Genomic DNA, 19,105 nt, shown 5'->3' on the forward strand with positions numbered 1-19,105 from the left:
AAGGGGAGTCAATCAATGCATACTTTATGCGGATATCATCCCTGAGAGATGAACTGACAACGCTTGGATATGAGATCCAGATCAAAGAGCTAATGCTCATTGCTCTAGATGGGTTGCCTAGTACATGGGAGACATTCGTCCAAGGCATCAACGCAAGAGATAAATTTCCAAAATTTGATAGGCTAAGAGCAGATTCCCTTCAAGAAGAGTCAAGGCTAAATAAGAAGGGGATCAAACAAAAGAACATAGATGAAGATCTCCATGTTTTAAATACCAACTCCAACAAGAAAAACAAGAAGAAATACTTTAAGAAGAGAAAGAACCGACATGACAAAGGTCATCCAAAAGAGACAACTCTCACATTTAGTGCTTTAGGTGTGATCAATATGGACACTATGCAGCAAGATGTCCAGATAGAATCAAACAACAAGCTGCATTTGCAAAAGTTAAAAGGGAAGAATATGACTCCGAGAAGCATGTATTCTACTCTGCTCTGTCCAGTTAAGTATCCAATAAATCCAACACCTGGATCATTGATTGTGGGTCTTCAAGACACATCACTGGGTATAGAGAATTGCTGGATTCCATGGTAGAAGAGACCGATGAAGAAGTAACCATTGGTGATGACTCTGCACATCCAGTGAAAGGCGTCGGTACCTGCACCATTAAGCTGAAGACAGGCATGTCCCTCCAACTCATTGGAGTCCTATTCGTTCCTAGCATCAAGAGGAATTTAATCTCCATATCTGCACTTGAAGGTGATGGGTACAAAATAACCTTCATGAATGGTAAAGTTCTAGTATGGCCACAAAATTCTTCCATCAAGAAGGCTATAACCCTAGGACATAGAAAAGGCTATTTGTACGAGGTATGTAGTGAATCTAACCTAGCCCTACTTCATGAGATTGTAGATTCTAATGAAATTTGGCATAGAAGATTAGGTCATTTAAACTTTCATGCTTTATGTTCAATGGAAAAATTAGTAATTGGTTTGCCTAAGTTAAAACAATACCATTCTGGTACATGTAAGGGGTGTGCCCTAGGCAAAAATACTAAGAGTTCCTTTCAGAATAGTTCTAGGAAAACAAGCAATGTTTTAGAGCTAGTTCACTCTGACCTATGTGGGCCAATGTCTGTACCATCATTAGGGGGGTTCCTTTACTATGTAATAATCATTGATGACTTCTCTAAGAGCACCTGGATTTATTTTCTTAAACGTAAAGAATCAGAAGAGATTCTCAAGAGATTTAAGGAATTCAAATCCCTCTCTGAAAACTCTTCTAGAAAGAAAATAAAAGTCCTAAGAACTAATAATGGGAGGGAATATACCTCAGACATCTTTAGGGAATTTTGTAAAGAAGCTAGGATTAAGAGGGAGTTCATTGTTCCTTACAACCACCGACAAAATGGGGTTGCTGAAAGGAAAAATAGAACCATTGTAGAAGCAGCCAAAGCCATGCTCCTTGATCAGAACTCAGAAACTCACCTTTGGGCAAAAGCCTCCAACACTGTTGTTTACATTCAAAATAGATGTCCTCATTCCCACATTGAAGACAAAACTCCTAAAGAAGTCTTCACCGAGATAAAGCCAAATATCACCCACTTTAGAATATTTGGCTGCCCTGTTTATTTTCATATACCTAAAGAGAAAAGGACAAAACTAGAACCCTCTGGGAGAAAAGGAATCTTTGTTGGATATAGTGAAACCTCTAAAGCCTTCAAAATTTTTGTACCTGGACATAGCAATATTGAACTTAGTAGAGATGTTATATTGGAAGAAGACATAGCCTTCAAAAGGGCTAAATACTCTATTGAGTTTGAAACCTATGCTCCATCTTCAGACCTAGAAAAGGATCTTGTTCCTGAGGTTCAGAGGGAGTATTCAGAATAGAATGAGAATGAAGTTCAGATTCCACATCAAGAAAACCCTAAGAAAAGACCACTATGGGTTCACAAAACAATGGAAGATGCAAGAAATTTCGTATCTCCTTGAGGGACCTTTAGAGAAAGTAAGAGGCCCCAAAGATTCTCTAGCTATGTAGCTTTAACGAATGATCTCTCCAAATCAGAACCTTCTAATGTATCAGAAGCACTTAAACACCAAGTATGGAAAGATGCCATGTCAGAGGAATATCAATCCATCTTAAACAATGATGTTTGGGAAATTGTTCCTAGACCAAAAGGAAAATCTGTTGTTTCATCCAAGTGGCTATTCAAAATCAAACATGGTGCAGATGGTAGCATAGAGAAACATAAAGCCAGATTTGTAGCCAGAGGGTTCTCACAAAAGGAGGGAATAGACTATGATGAGACTTTCGCTCCAGTTGCTAGATACACCTCAGTCAGAGCAGTACTAGCTATTGCAGCAGCCAAAGGATGGAAAGTCCATCAGATGGATGTAAAGACTGCCTTCCTAAATGGGAAAATTGAGGAGGAAGTCTACTTAGAACAGCCAGAAGGGTTTGAGATCCACAATGCAGAATCACATGTGTGTAGATTAAAGAAAGCCTTATATGGACTGAAACAAGCCCCCAGGGCCCGGTATGAAAGAATTGACAGCTACCTCATGGGATTGGGATTCTCAAAAAATGACGCAGATCCAAATCTATACTTCAAACGAATCAAAGGTGATATGTTGATATTGATCTTGTATGTTGATGATCTTTTGATTACAGGAGAAGGTCACCTTATTAATCAATGTAAGAAATATCTTGAGGAGGAGTTTGATATGAAGGATTTAGGCCTTCTACATTACTTCCTTGGATTGGAAGTTTGGCAAAACTCCGACAACATTGTGCTTAATGAAGGAAAGTACACCTTAGACATATTGAAGAGATTTGGCATGATAAACTGCAGACCACTAACTTCTCCCATGGAAACTAATCTTCACAAACAGAAGGAGGCAGCAACAGATTCCCCATTGGTAGATCCTACACTCTAGAGACAGATGATTGGATCTCTCATGTATCTAGTCAATACTAGACCTGATATCTGTTATCCAGTAAATGCCTTGAGTCAATTCATGTGTGAACCTAAGGAGATTCATCTTATGGCAGTAAAACATATTATGAGATACCTTCAAGGCACTCTCAACTATGGACTCAAGTATGAGAATATTGATCTAAATCTACACGGGTTCACTGATTCAGATTGGGTTGGAAGTGTGACTGACAGGAAAAGCACCTCAGGATGCTGCTTCAGTTTGGGTTCAGCTATGATAACTTGGATTAGCATAAAACAGTCTTCAGTAGCTCAGAGCTCTACAAAGGCTGAATATATTGCAGCTTCCATGGCTGCACGAGAAGCTGTATGGCTACAGAAGTTACTTGTGGGATTATTCGGAGGATCAATGAAGCCTACTATAATTCATTGTGACAATCGAAGTTGTATAAAACTCTTCGTAAACCCTGTGTTTCATGATAGATCCAAACACATTGAGATCCCCTATCACTATGTGAGAGATATGGTGGATAGAAATGTGATTCAGTTACAATATATCAGTACAAGAGACCAGACAGTAGACATACTGACCAAACCTCTAGCCAGAGTAAAAGTTGAACACTTCAGAAAAGGTCTTGGTATGATTGAGTTATAATCAGTTTTGTAATCTGTACTAATATATGAGATGTTTAATGTGTGTAAACTTCTTTTGTTGTGATATGACTTTATGGGCTCCACCCCTTGTGTACAAATCTAACAGGTGACGATCTTTTAGACTATGAACACTTGTATTAAACATTATGAGGTGACGATCTTGTAATGTTGATATCATGTTGACTTGATATCACTCTGACTCATGGATGTGCCATGATGTGTTATGGTAGACATTATGGGACGTAATGTTGATGCACATGTCATAACCTGGATATAAGGAATTCAACATTCCTAAGTATTTTATATCCAAGGTATCACGTGTTATGTGATACTGATATCATGTGTTATGTGATATCTATATCACAAGATGATGTGATATATTCCTATGTCACTCATTATGTGATGTTTCATGTTACGAGCATATGTAATATGATCCTTTGTATTATGTAGTCGTATAATACATTTTATTATGAGAAATATGATGCTTATTTCATGGGTTTATAATTATCTTCCCTAGCTAAGAGGGAGTGTTTAAACTTAGTAGCTTCGGTAAGATAAATGATTGAATGAGAGAGTTCATTTATCTCTCATTCAATCATCTACCTTATTGATATAACTACAATTTAAGTATAGACCTCATGATTAAATAAATGAACATGTTATAACCATCTCATATGCATAATCGATAATATTAATCATGTTGTGATCAGACTGGAATCATAACTACCATAGCTATCATATGATAGCATTGATTGAATGCTATCATATGATAACCATAATAATTATCATTCTAAATCACATATTAATACTGAATCATTTAATCATGTTTAACTTATCCCAATCACTTATCAGGTAACTATACATTGCCCCGATTATTAATAACTATCGGCATATGTTAATAGCGTGACTGATAGTGATCGGTATAACACACGTTAAAGAGGAAAGACGTGACCAATGATTAACAACACAACACATAAGTAATGTGTTTATATTAACCGAAGGGGTGGTGTCTATGCACCGATCAAGGCATGTCTTGATCGGACATGTCTAACAGACATGACCGATCAAGGCATGCCTTGATCGGTGAATCATAGGCTATAAGTACGTGCAAGTAAAGTGCTGGAGAAACATTGAAATTATTAATGTTATCTTCAGCAACCCGTGACATAAGAAACATAAAATATCAGTAAAGAAAATAATAATATACATAACTTCAGACTTGAACATAAATTTGAATATCATTTACAATTTAACATACATGAATTAAAATCTAAACTATTTGGTGGAAGAAATTGAAAACCTTGCTTAATCACTCAAACAATAGGGATTACAAAGCCTTAAGAGAAAGCACACATGTAATATATTATCTGAAAAATGACCTTCATGCAACAATATTTCAAAAACCTCACCACTCTCCAAATGAGAGGAGGCAACCTTATATAGTAGTCTAGAAATTATGAACGATTGAGATCAAACAATGATCAAGGGCCTAGATTGAAAGATGGAAACCCTAATTAGGGTTTCCTAAAACTAACTACCCTTCAACCAATGATAAAATTACATTTAGCGACACTTGTCCTTGCTAAATATGAACCAACAATAAAAATATAAGGTTGTTGCATTGTGAAGTGTGCCCTCTAGAAGCTTTTGTGGATAAGTCAGGTTCATTGAACCTGGACATGTTGACTTGGAACAATCTGATTGGCTGGAAGATGACGAGATGCCACCTCAGCGTGTTGGATATCCTCCTTAATTCTCCAATTTGTGCGAAGAAATCGTCTAAGTATGGAAATTTGTTTCTTCTTGTCACCATTTGATTTTGATTGGGAGCTTGTCTTTAATCTTTCAGGAGATGAAATCCTTCAAGAAGTTGTCCTGATTGCTTCCATAGGTCTGGTATTGTAGATGAAATCCTCCAAGAAGTCTGAAATTCTTTCAATATTTTCACCAAGTCTGAGAACTTTTCTTCCTTGATTCCTTGAATTTGGAGAAGAATTCTGTTGTGAAGTATTTCTCATACTTAGTCAAATTTTGGCCATCTCGATACTTGGACGAACCTTGCTTGTAATATAGATGCAAAAGCATATGGATTTCAAAGAATCAATGTTGTTCAATTAATCAAGGAGACAAAGCTCCTTTAAATAGAGTTACAAAGATGATGTTTCTAAAAGAAACAATCGTTAACTAGAGGCGAAATTAGAAACAACTTAAATGACCATTAATAACACAAAGAGAAAGATATTATTCTAATAACAGATGCAAAAGCATATGGATTTCAAAGAATCGATGTTGTTCAATTAATCAAGGAGACAAAGCTCCTTTAAATAGAGTTACAAAGACGATGTTTCTAAAAGAAACAATCGTTAACTAGAGGCGAAATTAGAAACAACTTAAATGACCATTAATAACACAAAGAGAAAGATATTATTCTAATACCCTCCCTTAATGGTCATCGTTCTAACTACCAAGAGAAATAACAGAGCAGGTTGCCCCCTTCTTATCAGAACACGCTGCAACAGAAGACAAGAGCCTGCCACTAACTCTGCCACTTGAGACGAGTCTGCCACCAACCCTCCCAGAAACTGCAAAACTTTTGGAGATACCCAAAACAACACCAATCGTCCAACCTGATGTTGGAGTACTGTCCCTCCCTGTAACCAGAGACACACCAAGAATAGCTGTCACGATTTTGAGGAAAAAATCGGCAAACCCTCCAAACTATTGTAGATGAGCAAGATGCCCGAAAATATACTGCAAACAAGAGACTAGTGCAGATGTTCGCACAACAACTCCAAGTGCGACTAAAAATAGACTTCAGCAAAGTACAATTTTTGAAAAAAAAATCATAAACCCTCCCATGATTTTTTGTACAGGGACAAAAAATATTTAAAAACCTAGAGACTTTTTTTTAAGGGAAAAAAATATTAAAACCCATCAGAATTTTTTTCAGGTAAAAAAATATTAAAAACCGAAACAAACATCGATGCCCATAAGCCATCTTCACGCTTTTCGAGGTAGGAAAAACGAAGTACTGAGAAGATGCTAAGTGCACAAAACTTGACTGCCTTCCAACATCAAGTTGGTCAATGATGCCATCTTGCACGTTTCCCAATGCACGAAAAAACAAAAAAAATGAGAAGAGGCACTGGCATGGAATTCAAAAAATTTGAATCCCAATGCAGAATCAGAGGCAGATGCAGGTACAGACTTCAAAAAATGAAGTACGGCTGGCACGAATTTCAAGAAAAAATTTCCAGCTGACCCAGAAAAATCTGAAGACAACCCAGAATCCTTGCGAAAAACCCAAAAGGAATCTGCTATCGGAATCTGGATCCGCTGGCTCGAAAATCGAGGCACAAAAATCGAGGCACCCAAAAAATTTTGACGACGATCCAGTTGAGATCTCGAAAAACCCACCACAAATCTGTACTCAGAAAAAAATTTCGATTGAATCTGGAGGGTCAAAATCCTAGCCAAAAGTCAAAAAACGTGGGTTTGACCAAGTTGCAGGTTGCAGAAAAAAATGGTGGGTCTGTATCGCGCCGAAAAATGCCGAAAACCCTTGCTAGATAGACTCAAACAGGAAGAATCCTGTTACACGGCATAAACACAGTCCAAAATGGACTTTTGAACACAATTTTTTCAAAAATCTGTAGCAAAACTAAGAGGCCCGAAAAATCTCGGAAAAGAATTCACAAATTCTTTATTCAGGCTCTGATACCATAATACAGATGCAAAAGCATATGGATTTCAAAGAATCGATGTTGTTCAATTAATCAAGGAGACAAAGCTCCTTTAAATAGAGTTACAAAGACGATGTTTCTAAAAGAAACAATCGTTAACTAGAGGCGACATTAGAAACAACTTAAATGACCATTAATAACACAAAGAGAAAGATATTATTCTAATAGCTTGTAGACTTGTCTTTAATTCTGAATTTGGCTTGAAACTCCATTTGTGTTTTCTGCGATGATCCTGCCATTTATGACCTGTAAAACCAAAAGAAAATTAAGCTGGAATCCTCATTTTGAGCGTAAATTTTGATGGTTTGATAGCTAAGTATATCAGGATTTTCACTCTCTCCAATACTTAGCCTTAAAATGGGGTTTTTTAACACTTGGGTATTTTGGAAATCTCAAGAAAATCCTTTGAATATAACCAAACTCAGGAAGCTGCACGTCTGATTTCAATCGAAAATCAAAACTAAGTCCAAGACAACTTGATTGAGATCACACTGACTTGTTCACAAGGCAGAAAATGAGAAAGAAGAGAAGGATAATTTGTTGGATTCATTCTTTTTTTTTTTTAAAAACTTTGAAGAAAACCAGGTTGAGAACCCAATACTCTGCCCATAGAATCCATTTTCACCTTTGGAAGAATGAGGAAGAAGGGAAAAGAAGTTTCCAAGGAGGTAAAAATCAAGGTTCTTCCAAAATCTGTGTGCAAACTCGTGGAAAATGGTTGAAAATTCAGACTTATACTTCAAATTCTCTTGAAATCTTCTTTCAACCTGCAAAACTCTTAAAAATTCTCTCAAAATGTCCTTCGCCTGCATAAAACCTCTTAAAAACTCTCTCCACTTGCTATCCAAAATTCAAACTTCATGTGAGAAAATGAAAGAATGAATTGTATTTGTATTGGAGTTCGAATTCTTCACAGAAGATCTTCTAAAATTTGTTTCACGTCTTGTTTCTTTGTTGAGTTCAGTCTCTTAAGAAATTTTCTAATTTCATTTCAGTTGAACTCAATCACTTGGGAAAGTTCCGATTTTGTTTCTAGTCTGAGTTTAGTTCCTTGAGAAAGTTTCTATTTTCAGTTTGAGTTCATGAATTGAACTCCATCTTTCTTTCTTCTTCCAAATTTTGAAACTTTCTAAAACTTTCTTTTTTCCCTTAGCTCGAATTTTGAAACTTTCTTTCTTGAATTTTTTGTTCGAACTTAAATACTTGATAGCTGGGCGGACTTTGTGAAATTTAGGCACCATGTATCATGCTAGGGCAGAGTCATCATGTTTGTGCACTCAACTCTTGAAAGGGCGGACTTTGTGAAGGTTATGCACTTCATACTTCCTTGATTTCTTAACTTCATACCATGTTATTCTCATTCACTTGGGCAGACTTCATGAAGTTTGTTTCTATTTGCACTTGAGGTAGGGCGGACTTCAAAACCTTTCCTAACAGCTCCAAGGCGGACTTCATTGAAAACAGGAACCATAGACTTGCAGGTTGGGCGGACTTCCTTAAATTGTTGCACTTTGTTGATTAGTCCTAGGTGGACTTGGCTAATTCCATGCTCCTCATGCTTGCTGCTTCTTTCACCTCTTGGGCAGACTTAGACATACTCTTGATCTTCTTTCCTTGCACTTCACATGGCGGAATTCATCATGTTTTAGGAACCTATCTCATGCTACCTCCACACCCTTGGGTGGACTTGAGAAACTTCATGGCTCAACTCCAAGGCGGACTTCACCAACTTTGTGACCCACTTTCATGACTTCCAAGGCGGACTTTGTGAAGATTGTGCACCGACTCATGACGGACTTTGCCAACTTCAGGAACCAACACAAGGGCGGACTTCATGGACTTCATAACCCATTGCTTCATTTTCAAGGCGGATTTCACCAAAATCAGGAACCAAGGAGGGCGGACTTCATGAATTTCAGGAACCACATGATCAAAACTTGAAATTTCCATAACTTGTGCAATTTTTGTCAGATCATCTTGAAATTTGAAAACCACCTCCGATTTATCCGTCAAATTCCTTAGGATCCCTAAAATTTAGGAACTTAGCTTTTTGGGTCAAAACTTGGATTTTAGGAGGAATTTGTCGATCGATCATTTCAATGTATTTAAGTGCGAACAGTGCAAACCCTAGATCCACTTTCTAAAAATAGAAAAAACAAGGTTCCCTAAAAAATAGGAAAAACTTTCTAAAAATATCTATTTCGGGGATCGTGCTCAAAATGCCAAAAACAAAACTTTCTAAAAAATAGGGAAAAGCAAAAAGCAAAACTTTCTAAAAATAGAAAGTTGTCCAAATTAGCTCAAATCAATTGCGATCTTCATCCTTTGGGCTTTCTAGACACAATGACGATGTCTAGACTCTATTCTAAGTTCTAACCATGGCTTGCACACATTGATTCACAAAGTTCAAAACTCAAGTTGCTCAAAACTAACAAACTTGGCAATACTAACGCAGGAAGGTCACAAGGCTCTAACAAAACCCTAGAAAGCAGGAAAAAGGGAGGGCCCCCATTCACAATAGGGCGATGCATGAAAAAGGTCACAACACTATGTTACCCCAAGTTTCTAGGATGAGGATGGCAGGGGACAAGGGGACAGGTATCCAGAATGGCAATTTTTTTTTTGCCAATTTTGAGGATGGCTAGGGGACAGCTATATAAAATATAAGGAAAATTTAAAATATATAGGAAAATTTTAAATATTCATATGAAACTATGGATAAAGCATGCATATATACATTATATTCATATGAAAACATGGATATAGCATGCGTATGAAAACATTATAGAACCTAAGTTTTAACATAAAAACATTTGTGTTCAAAATTCATTGTCAATACTCTATGCATTCATCATTTAGAATTCATTGTCGATATGCATGTGATATTAAAAAAAAAATAACATACAAAATGCCCAAAGGGTACACTGCTGCCATATAGTTTCATTTTCATTTACGATATCAAAATACAAAAAAAACAAAGTACACTGTTGCCTCTAATCTGCATCTGCTAACACTGCATCAAAATCAAAGTCGTCCTTTGAGTCTCTACTTCTATCATGGTCCACGTCCACCGCATCCAATGGAATCCCAACCAATCCCCTTGGTGTCTCCTCATCAACTTGGGCCATGTCTTTGGGATGAACATCCCGCCGTAGATTCAATCTCTTTTCCTTCTATCCTGCTTCTCCTCTTTCAATGGCTGCTTGCTTCAAATCCTCTTGCTGCTCCACTTTTTCTCCTCTCATGCAAATGATCACACGAGTCAAAATCTTTTGCCTAATGACTTTTAGGGCAACCTGGGAGGTAGGGGCCCACAAAACAATTAAAAAATGCCTTTTTTTGCAACTTAAAAGTGTTTTTTTTTAAAATGTCTCTTTGATACTGGGGATGTTTTGTTGTCCTTGGGACAATTGGGGGATGTACCAAACATCCACGATTGTCCTCGAGATAGCCAGATGCCCCCAGCTTTAGGGGGCGACATTTTCGAAAAAGGGGATGCCGTTTCTGATTTCAAGCAAAAAAGGGGACGTCCTTGTTATGGGGACAAGGTTTCCAAGACCGGGTACGTGTCCTTGTATTTCCTAGGATTTGAGCAATTGCAATTTTCATCTCACCAATTGTGGGGGGGTTGAAGGCCTTTAGGCCTAACCTTCTATGAAAGGAAATTTGTTTCAATTGTAGAAGGAGCCTCCACCCTCCCATAAGATAGTTTCTTTTTTTTTGTTGTGTTCTTGGATCTGTTGATGTGTATTTTACGCACATATGAACACAAAATAAAATACCAAAGTATTTTACCCCCTCTCGAACAAAATCAACTTATATGCTAAGATCACTAGAAGTTCATACGATGATTCCAAGGTTTCTACGGCCAAGTCTTGACATGTGGGTAACTCAATGGTTTGATGTGATATTGCTGTTTTCACTTGGGCACTTATGTAATTGTTCAGTATGGAAATTTTTCATGAATCGGATTTGGAATAGGAGTGTTGATAACTTAAGATTTTGCAATTCAGCTCTTGATTCTAATCTAACAAAGGTTTTAAAAAAGGGCAAAATGAATAGGGTTTAAGAATTCTATTCTAAAGCTTAGAATGCGAGAAAAGGGTGAATGATTTACTGGAATCCTACTAGGCAAGGTCTCACCATCAAGTCGAACAATTTGACACAAGCTTAGTGCAATCATCTAAGGTATACTTCAAAGATGTTCAAATCATTACCATGAAACATTGATACCATTCAAGTGAATGCGTAACAATGGACGTATAACAATTGAAGTTAAGTGCGCATAAGAATTCCAGTTGACCACGCAAGGCACACTGACAATCAGCAAGAGGCTAGTGGTATAGACTAAATGGATTCCACACAAATGCATTACAAATTCTTTCATTCAATCTAACAATACTTGAAAGCCAATTCTAATCTAAAATTCTAATCTAACTTGGAGGCAATGAGAACCACAAATGCAATGCAACACTTAAATAAAAATCACCATCAAGTCGAACAATGATTTGTATTCAAATCTGCAGCATATACTGACAATTCTCAGAAATCTCTCTATCAAATGAGAGGCAATGGGGTTTATATGAGCCTTCTTATAAAGGCAAGGCTAAGAGACAAGAGAGAACACAATGATGACATGTGGCTCAATGAGATGCAAGGGTAGGTAGGAGAAATAGTAGAATATTCCACATGAGGTGGATCACCCACCGAAGGTGGGATTATCACTCCACAATAAGTGGATATGATAAAATAATAACAAGATCACACCGTAAAAGGTGGAAATTCTCCTTCATACACACTCCCAATGTAGCACATCTCCCTAGGTGTCTCATATACAAACTACTATGATATGCATGTACCTAAGTAAACTTAAGTAAAGTGTGATTATATCCAAGATGAATTATAATTACACCAACAGGTATTTTGGTTATAGCCAACCCTAATTTTAGGGTTTAGGTGGCAAAAACTGGGCCCTTGATTGAGATTTAATCTTGGCCATTCATTGTAATTGAGAGCTCTATATAAGCTCAACTCATTTCATTTGTAAAGAATGATTAGAAGAGTTTTGAAGAATTGTTGCTCGATGTTGCAGAATTTAATAAAATAATTGAATTGGAGCACTTGCTTGTTTCTTCATCCTTTTATGAGAGAAGTTAAAATTGAAAAGACAAAAAAATTAAGAATAGAATTTGCTATAAGTATTTTGGATGAATGAAAGATGCATGTGCATGATTGAAAGTGAAGCTCATTGTTCATACTACTAATACTCCATCGATGGTGATGTATCTCGTGTAGTCAACTGAACTCAATTTAGCATAAGCTTAACTTCAATTACTATTCCATCATTGATATGCTTCAACTTGAAGGTGTCTATATTTGTGGTAGTGATTTGAAAATCACCAAGCTGCTCCTAGAAGATTGCACTAGTGTTGTGGAGATGATCATAGCATGTCAAAGCAAAGCTTAGTTGAGCTCACTTGAAGTTGTCCATTGTCTTGCATTCCTAGTATTAGCATAGCATTCCTAAACCTTGCTCCTTTTTCATTTTTGTTTTATCAAAGATCATCTTTAGCAGTAGGAAAGAGTGATATTGCAACATCATTCGAAGATAATCATTCCATTGAACTTGAGTCTAGCAAAGAACAACTACGTAAGTCCACTCGCAGGTACACTAAACACATCATACCATTGAAGCTATCCAACACGTCAATACCTGACATCGAGAACCTTGGAGTTGTCTCAAGTGATCCTTTTTTGCTAATCTTCAGCATTTGAGAAGTCTTTTGTTCAAGAGAGGATAGAGTTTTCAATACTTTATTTTGTGTTCGATTGTGCATAAAAACATCATCAATGCTTTACTTCTCATCCTATTCTTTTTGCTGAGGGAGAAGCCTTTGTTTGGGATATTCCAGTTTTACCCAGACATGATTAGTAGATTCCAATTCTGCCAATAGTAATTCACCTTCCTCGACCTTCCTAGGTTGTTCTTTTTCTCCATGCTCATTTTCCTTTTCAATTTGCAAATTGCCCCTACCGTACTTACCAAGATTGAAAAATTCAATTCCTTTGATAGTTCAAAAACTTTGGAAATTTGGAATTACAACAGAATCAGTAAAATTTTTATAGCAATTGAAAAATCCAGATTGAATTGGACAAATCCCACCATTTTAAAAAGTCTGGACCAAATTGGATTTGGTAATTATGGTCTTACTCTTTACCTGTATATAGTAATATACTCAGTTCCATCCTCAAGAGGAGATAATAGTACCAGACTCTGTTCAGCGTGGGTATTTTCATTTCCAAACTTGGGGGGAGAAGCTGCCTACTGGTTATGTTCATCCTGATTTTGAAACCAATCTTTTGATTCTACCTGTTCCTCTGAAGGGGTCAATCTCATCAACATGGGGCATTTATATCTGCTGAAAAAATCATAAATGATTTGTTTTGAAGAGGAAGTATAGTTTGCCTTCTCTAAAAATATCTCTTTATTCCTCCAAATCATAGGGGTCAGTTCTGCATGTCACAAATATTTTGATCTGTGTAGCTAATTGTTCCTTTTTGCTGGGTGCATTTTCTGGTAATTTGTACAACTTCTTGGGAGTCATAACATCAAAAAGGGATGCTTTGTGTTCAAGATTCTGAATGTAACTGTTAAAAGATGAAAAATTATGTAAAAATTCTGGGAGAGCTATTATGTCTTCAACATATCCTGAAATATTTTCAGTCTTCTGTACGTCTTATAGGTCTTCACTAGGATTATATTTTCATTTTCTACCAGGTTTTTTATGCTTCTTCTTATCTTTTCCAAGTCCTTATTGTTTGGTATTCTAGTCACAGTGTGTACAGCCGGACCCAGATCTACTTGATGATATAAGTACTCTTTTATTTTTTGAAATGGTGGCAACACTTGCAGAACTCAAACTTACAGTCCTTTGTTCTCATGAATTCTTCATGTCTTTTTGCATTATCATTATTTTTTATGTGCCTATGATCATAGTCAAACTTTTAACAGCGTTGGAGGCTAATCTTATTGAAGTCTCTGATATGACAGAAATGTAACCTGTGTTCCCTTCTTCCCTATGGATAACATGTGAATGTGACCTCCCAAGATGTCTCACCAACGTGGAGCATGTGGATCTTTTATAATTAGAACTGTCATTGAAGATTTCTTTAGTTGATGCCTCATAGTTACATGAAAAATATTATTCCTCTGCCCTAAATGATGAAGTGCTAAAAATTGATTTCAAATTTGTATGTGTTAGGTTTAAGGCTATATATTATTAAAATTTATGCTTTCCTTTAGAATGTTCATTTGCTGTCTCTTCAAAGGTGAAAAGATGCTCTAGAATTTATTGATGTGTTAGACATAAAAATCTGAAAAGGAGGATACTGTTACAAACTGTTCTTTGCTAAAATCAATTTTTAAGTACTGTCTTGTAAACAAGCGGCATTATGGATTTCTGTAAACCATGTCAATCTGAAATCATTTTAGGGTAAGCTAATAATAATATAAAGATGTTGACATTCGATGAATTGGAAGCAGGTGTTGAGGTTACTGTTGAAGAAATCAAGATGGCGGTGGAGGATGTGATCAATGAGAACAAAGAGGCAATTCTAGCACAACGCTATCGAATAAATGGTTTCCTCTCTGGATAACTTACATTTTTGATTACATTATACAGTCATTTAGTACCTCTGCATTCATATTGGTTCTTATTAGCACAACTTACATTTTTCTGTTTTATTATAAACAGTCGTTTAGTACCTCTGCATTCGTATTGGCCCTTCTTAGCATAACAACCTTATTTGTATTTTGTTTCATATGGGCTTTTCATACCATGTCAATTTTTGTAGTGATTCCAGGTTTACACTTCATGTCAATGCCAGTCTATCATCATTTATAATTTGATTTCCCTGTAAAGAAAACCAATATTATATTTAGTTCTGTAATTGATACTTCTTGGTATGTGTAGTTTCTTTCTTACCTGAGTTCTAATGTTTCTTCTTAGCCGGAAATTTATATGGCCAAGTCCGCAAGCATCATCCATGGGCAGATGCTAAAGTTGTCAAGGTGAAGCCCCATGACTTGATGCATAGATATGAGTAGCCAGGACTGTGAATTTTTGTCAATTAAAAATCAATTTTTTTTAATGGCATAAAACTATTTCGTAATCGCACATTGAATTAAATATAGCTATTTTGATGTAGCAAATGACGTAAATAAATCATATTTCTATAATATTTCCATCAAATGGAAACAAGTTTTGATTGACCATATTATAGGAAATAGTGGATGTCAAGCTTTTTGAGCTACTTGGGGAAAAGACAGCTGCAGATGAGGAAAAGCCAGTCAAGAAGAAAAAAGAAAAGCCTCCAAAAGTGGAGGTAAGCTTTGCCACATTGACTTTTTCATTGATCTGAAAGCTTTTAAGCTTGGATCTAGATAAATGATGCTGCTTTTTCTTAAAATCTAAGACTGATATATGAATATGTTCTAATTATGTAATTATTATCTGATAGAGGAAGTTGCTTTTTTCTTGTAGGAGAAAGTTGTTGCTGCATCAGCTCCTCCCTTGGAGGATACGAATCCTTTTTTGATATTTCCTGAACCAGGTGAAAATAATCAGGTATGCCAATTAATATTTGGGGCATGGGTTAATCACCACCTGAATCAAGTGTCTTGTTTGGTGAAAACAAGGTTCTTAAATCATTTTGTATCAATCACTAGAGCTGCAGTATAAGGCACAATGTGGACTTTATAGTTTATTTATAGAGAAAACAATCTAATGATATAAGTATGAATATGATAATTAGGGCAATGACTTGAAAACACTAGGTACAGGCTTACAGCCACTGATAAATCAAGAATACCTAAGCACTTACAACTGTACATGGGTTTTTTCACAAAAAGCAATTCTCTTCTATAAACAAAAAAAAGTACTTGGAACAATATATGAATTATGAACTTATTTTTTGAGAATGCTCATAGCTTAATTATAATTGTTCCTCGCTTAGTTTTGCTTTACTATTTTGAATGGACTACCATAGTTACTCTATGATTTGTATTTCTGAAATTTCTTGTCTTTTATAATTCAAATTTTGGAATCTCTAATGATATGAATGCATTTAGTCATGCTTATTTTTGTATATTCTCATTATTTTCCTAGATTTACTTGGGTATCATTCTGTATTCAATGTCTACTGCGGTTGAATTTATTGTCTGTGCTCTTCTAATTAGTTACCAAGAAATCATTTTAAATCTCTAGCATTGATGTTAACCTGGAGTGAATGTCTCTATTGTGTGCAGTTGAATGAGTTTCACCATCTCAAAATCAAAACCAAAATCAAATTGTTATGCACATGTTTATTGAATTTAACCATTATCATGCTCAGCTGGTTCATCCAAGTGAATGTACAGAAAATTATAATTTTTAATGATCAGCATAGTTGTGCATATCTGCTATCTGATGATTCAGTCTATGGATGATGAACTTCCAATGCAAGTGATGTAACTGACTTGTAGAAGTAAAGGGCTTAGAAGCAGTGCATCTGATGTTGAAATAGATAAAAGTAGTGAATTGGCACATCTGATGTCAAGACTCCAAACAGATAAAAGAAATGAGTTGAAATTAAAGCTATATGGTTCAATTATAACAAAGATTTAATTATATGGTTCAATTATAACAAAGATTTAATTATATGGTTCAATTATAAGATTTAATTATAACAAATTTAAATTTAATATCTTTCTTCTTTTAAAAATAATGGTTAAATTAATTTGATAATTTATTAGGCATATTCTTATATTTTTTTAAAATATTAAATTTATATAAGGTGAATTTTATGTCAATTTTTTTGTCCTTGCCAAAGTTCATCCGAATTTTATTGTTGTCGAACTCAAACTCGAATTCGAACCTTGTGACTTGGCTTCTGGGTATGATAGTGAGCAGCAGATAACATTCCAATCGCCTTATAACTTCTCAAAATACCATGCCCAGCACTATGTATTTGAATGTCCAGCCATATTCAACTTAAGCCCAGCAAAAATCTGTTTTTGCACCTAGCAACAGGTAATATTCATGCCCAACAATGGCCAATATTTGCTCCCAGCAGTGGAGGAAAACTAATGCCCAGCAACAGATCTTCAAACCATGGCATCTCGATTCACTTTACCAAAACAAAATAAAGCTTACCGATCATATAGAGACGGATTTTCATAAATATGAAAAAGTCTGCATGAACTTAGAATGGTATGTCTGCTTTTCCAGTCAACCCACGATCTCCAACAAATATCAGAAAACAAACAAACGATAATCCTATATATCTCAAAGTATATCCACGATGACAGAATGATGTGATAGTCAAAATCATGTTGTCACAGCGAATACAACATATTCATTCTCCACAGTAGTCTCCCCAAGAAAACGATAATCAGAGCAACTTGTCTTAAAACGGCAATAAAAAACAATAATCTTCTGCTACGCATACCCACTAATCTGTGAATACTGTGTTTGGTTCATAAAGCAGAGAATGAGTTACAAAAAAAACTTGAAGCAGCCCCACATACAAATGCCATCGCATAAAGAGAGAAAAATAATTAATGAAATTGTTTTAAACAAAAAATGCCAAACATATATTTTTGACACCAACCAGATAGTATTAAGGAAATATGGGATGAAGACATACTAAAAATAGCCGCCGTTTTCAAGAAACTATCGCAGTCCATAAATAAGTTAATCACCTCTTTTCATTGGCTAGATTTAAAAAGTCAACCTTCAAAAGAGGATGCGGAAGATACTGCTGAATTGGCACAAGAAAGTAGAGAGGCAAGCAGGTGAAGTGGACAAGCAAGCACAGAACCAAGTAGTTCAACCAGGTAGCCAAGTAGCTCAAGCATACAACCAAGTAGCTCAAGCACACAACCAAGTCGCTCAACCAGGTAGCCAAATAGCTCAAAAACACACAACCAAGTAGCTTAACCAGGTAGCCAAGTAGCTGTTGTGACCATTTCACACATCACCCCATTGGAATGGGGACCCCCTCTTTTTTGCTTTTGTTTTGCCTGTTCTTCTCTCTGCTTTTAGGTTTTTGAGTGAGTGAGTGGTCTGTTTGGGCTAGGGCTAAACCTTAGGGGTTTCTTTTGAATGTTTTTTAAGCTGGGTCCAGGCAAATTTTGGAATTTGTTAAGCGTCCTCCCGAGGATTGTGATTGTTGAATTAAGGTGTGCCTGTCAGGAGAGTCAGGTAGGTCTCAGGTTAGGTCTAGATTCAAGGTTTTTTTGGGGTAAAATCCAAATTTTGTCTAAGTGTTAGCATTTTGAAGATGAAACTATGTATTCTTGCCTAGGTAAATTTTGATCAATTTTGGAGTTAAGATGATGCCTGAGACAGAGAAATCGCCCCTATCCTTCACTGGAGGCCCAGGGCGAATTTCATTCTAAGTGCAATTTCTTGTTTTGAGAAGGCTTGCTAACTGGTTCCTGGCCTTGAAGATGACCTAACTCTGCCTTGTGAAATGATTGGAGACTTAAATTTTGAATATTTTAGCCAGAAAGGGTGAAATCGCTCCTGTCCCTTGCTCAGGGTCCAGGGCGAAAATGTTATTTTATGCATATTTGTCATTGACTTTTCTATTTTGTTTTGTGCAGGCACTCCAGGAGAGATGATTGGACGTGCTTTGATGCTTTTGAAGGTTTGAAGGCATGGAAATGAAGAATTTTGAAGGATAAAGAGAAAAATCACTCTTGTCCCTCACCAAGGGCCCAGGGC

At 36.2% G+C, this 19,105-nt stretch overlaps 1 protein-coding gene across 2 annotated transcripts in view; it reads left to right on the top strand.

Moving 5' to 3' along the window:
* The window catches only part of LOC131067960 (glutamine--tRNA ligase), a 97,173-nt gene that overhangs the window by 35,392 nt on the left and 42,676 nt on the right, over window positions 1–19,105 (top strand). For both annotated transcript variants that reach the window (XM_058003129.2, XM_058003130.2), the window contains exons 6-9: window positions 14,881–14,976; window positions 15,347–15,408; window positions 15,621–15,722; window positions 15,881–15,964. In XM_058003129.2, the coding sequence (XP_057859112.2) occupies window positions 14,881–14,976; window positions 15,347–15,408; window positions 15,621–15,722; window positions 15,881–15,964 (344 nt within the window). The remainder of the gene's footprint in view (window positions 1–14,880; window positions 14,977–15,346; window positions 15,409–15,620; window positions 15,723–15,880; window positions 15,965–19,105) is intronic.

The sequence above is a fragment of the Cryptomeria japonica genome, chromosome 6 (assembly GCF_030272615.1).
Source record: "Cryptomeria japonica chromosome 6, Sugi_1.0, whole genome shotgun sequence".
NCBI lineage: Eukaryota > Viridiplantae > Streptophyta > Pinopsida > Cupressales > Cupressaceae > Cryptomeria > Cryptomeria japonica.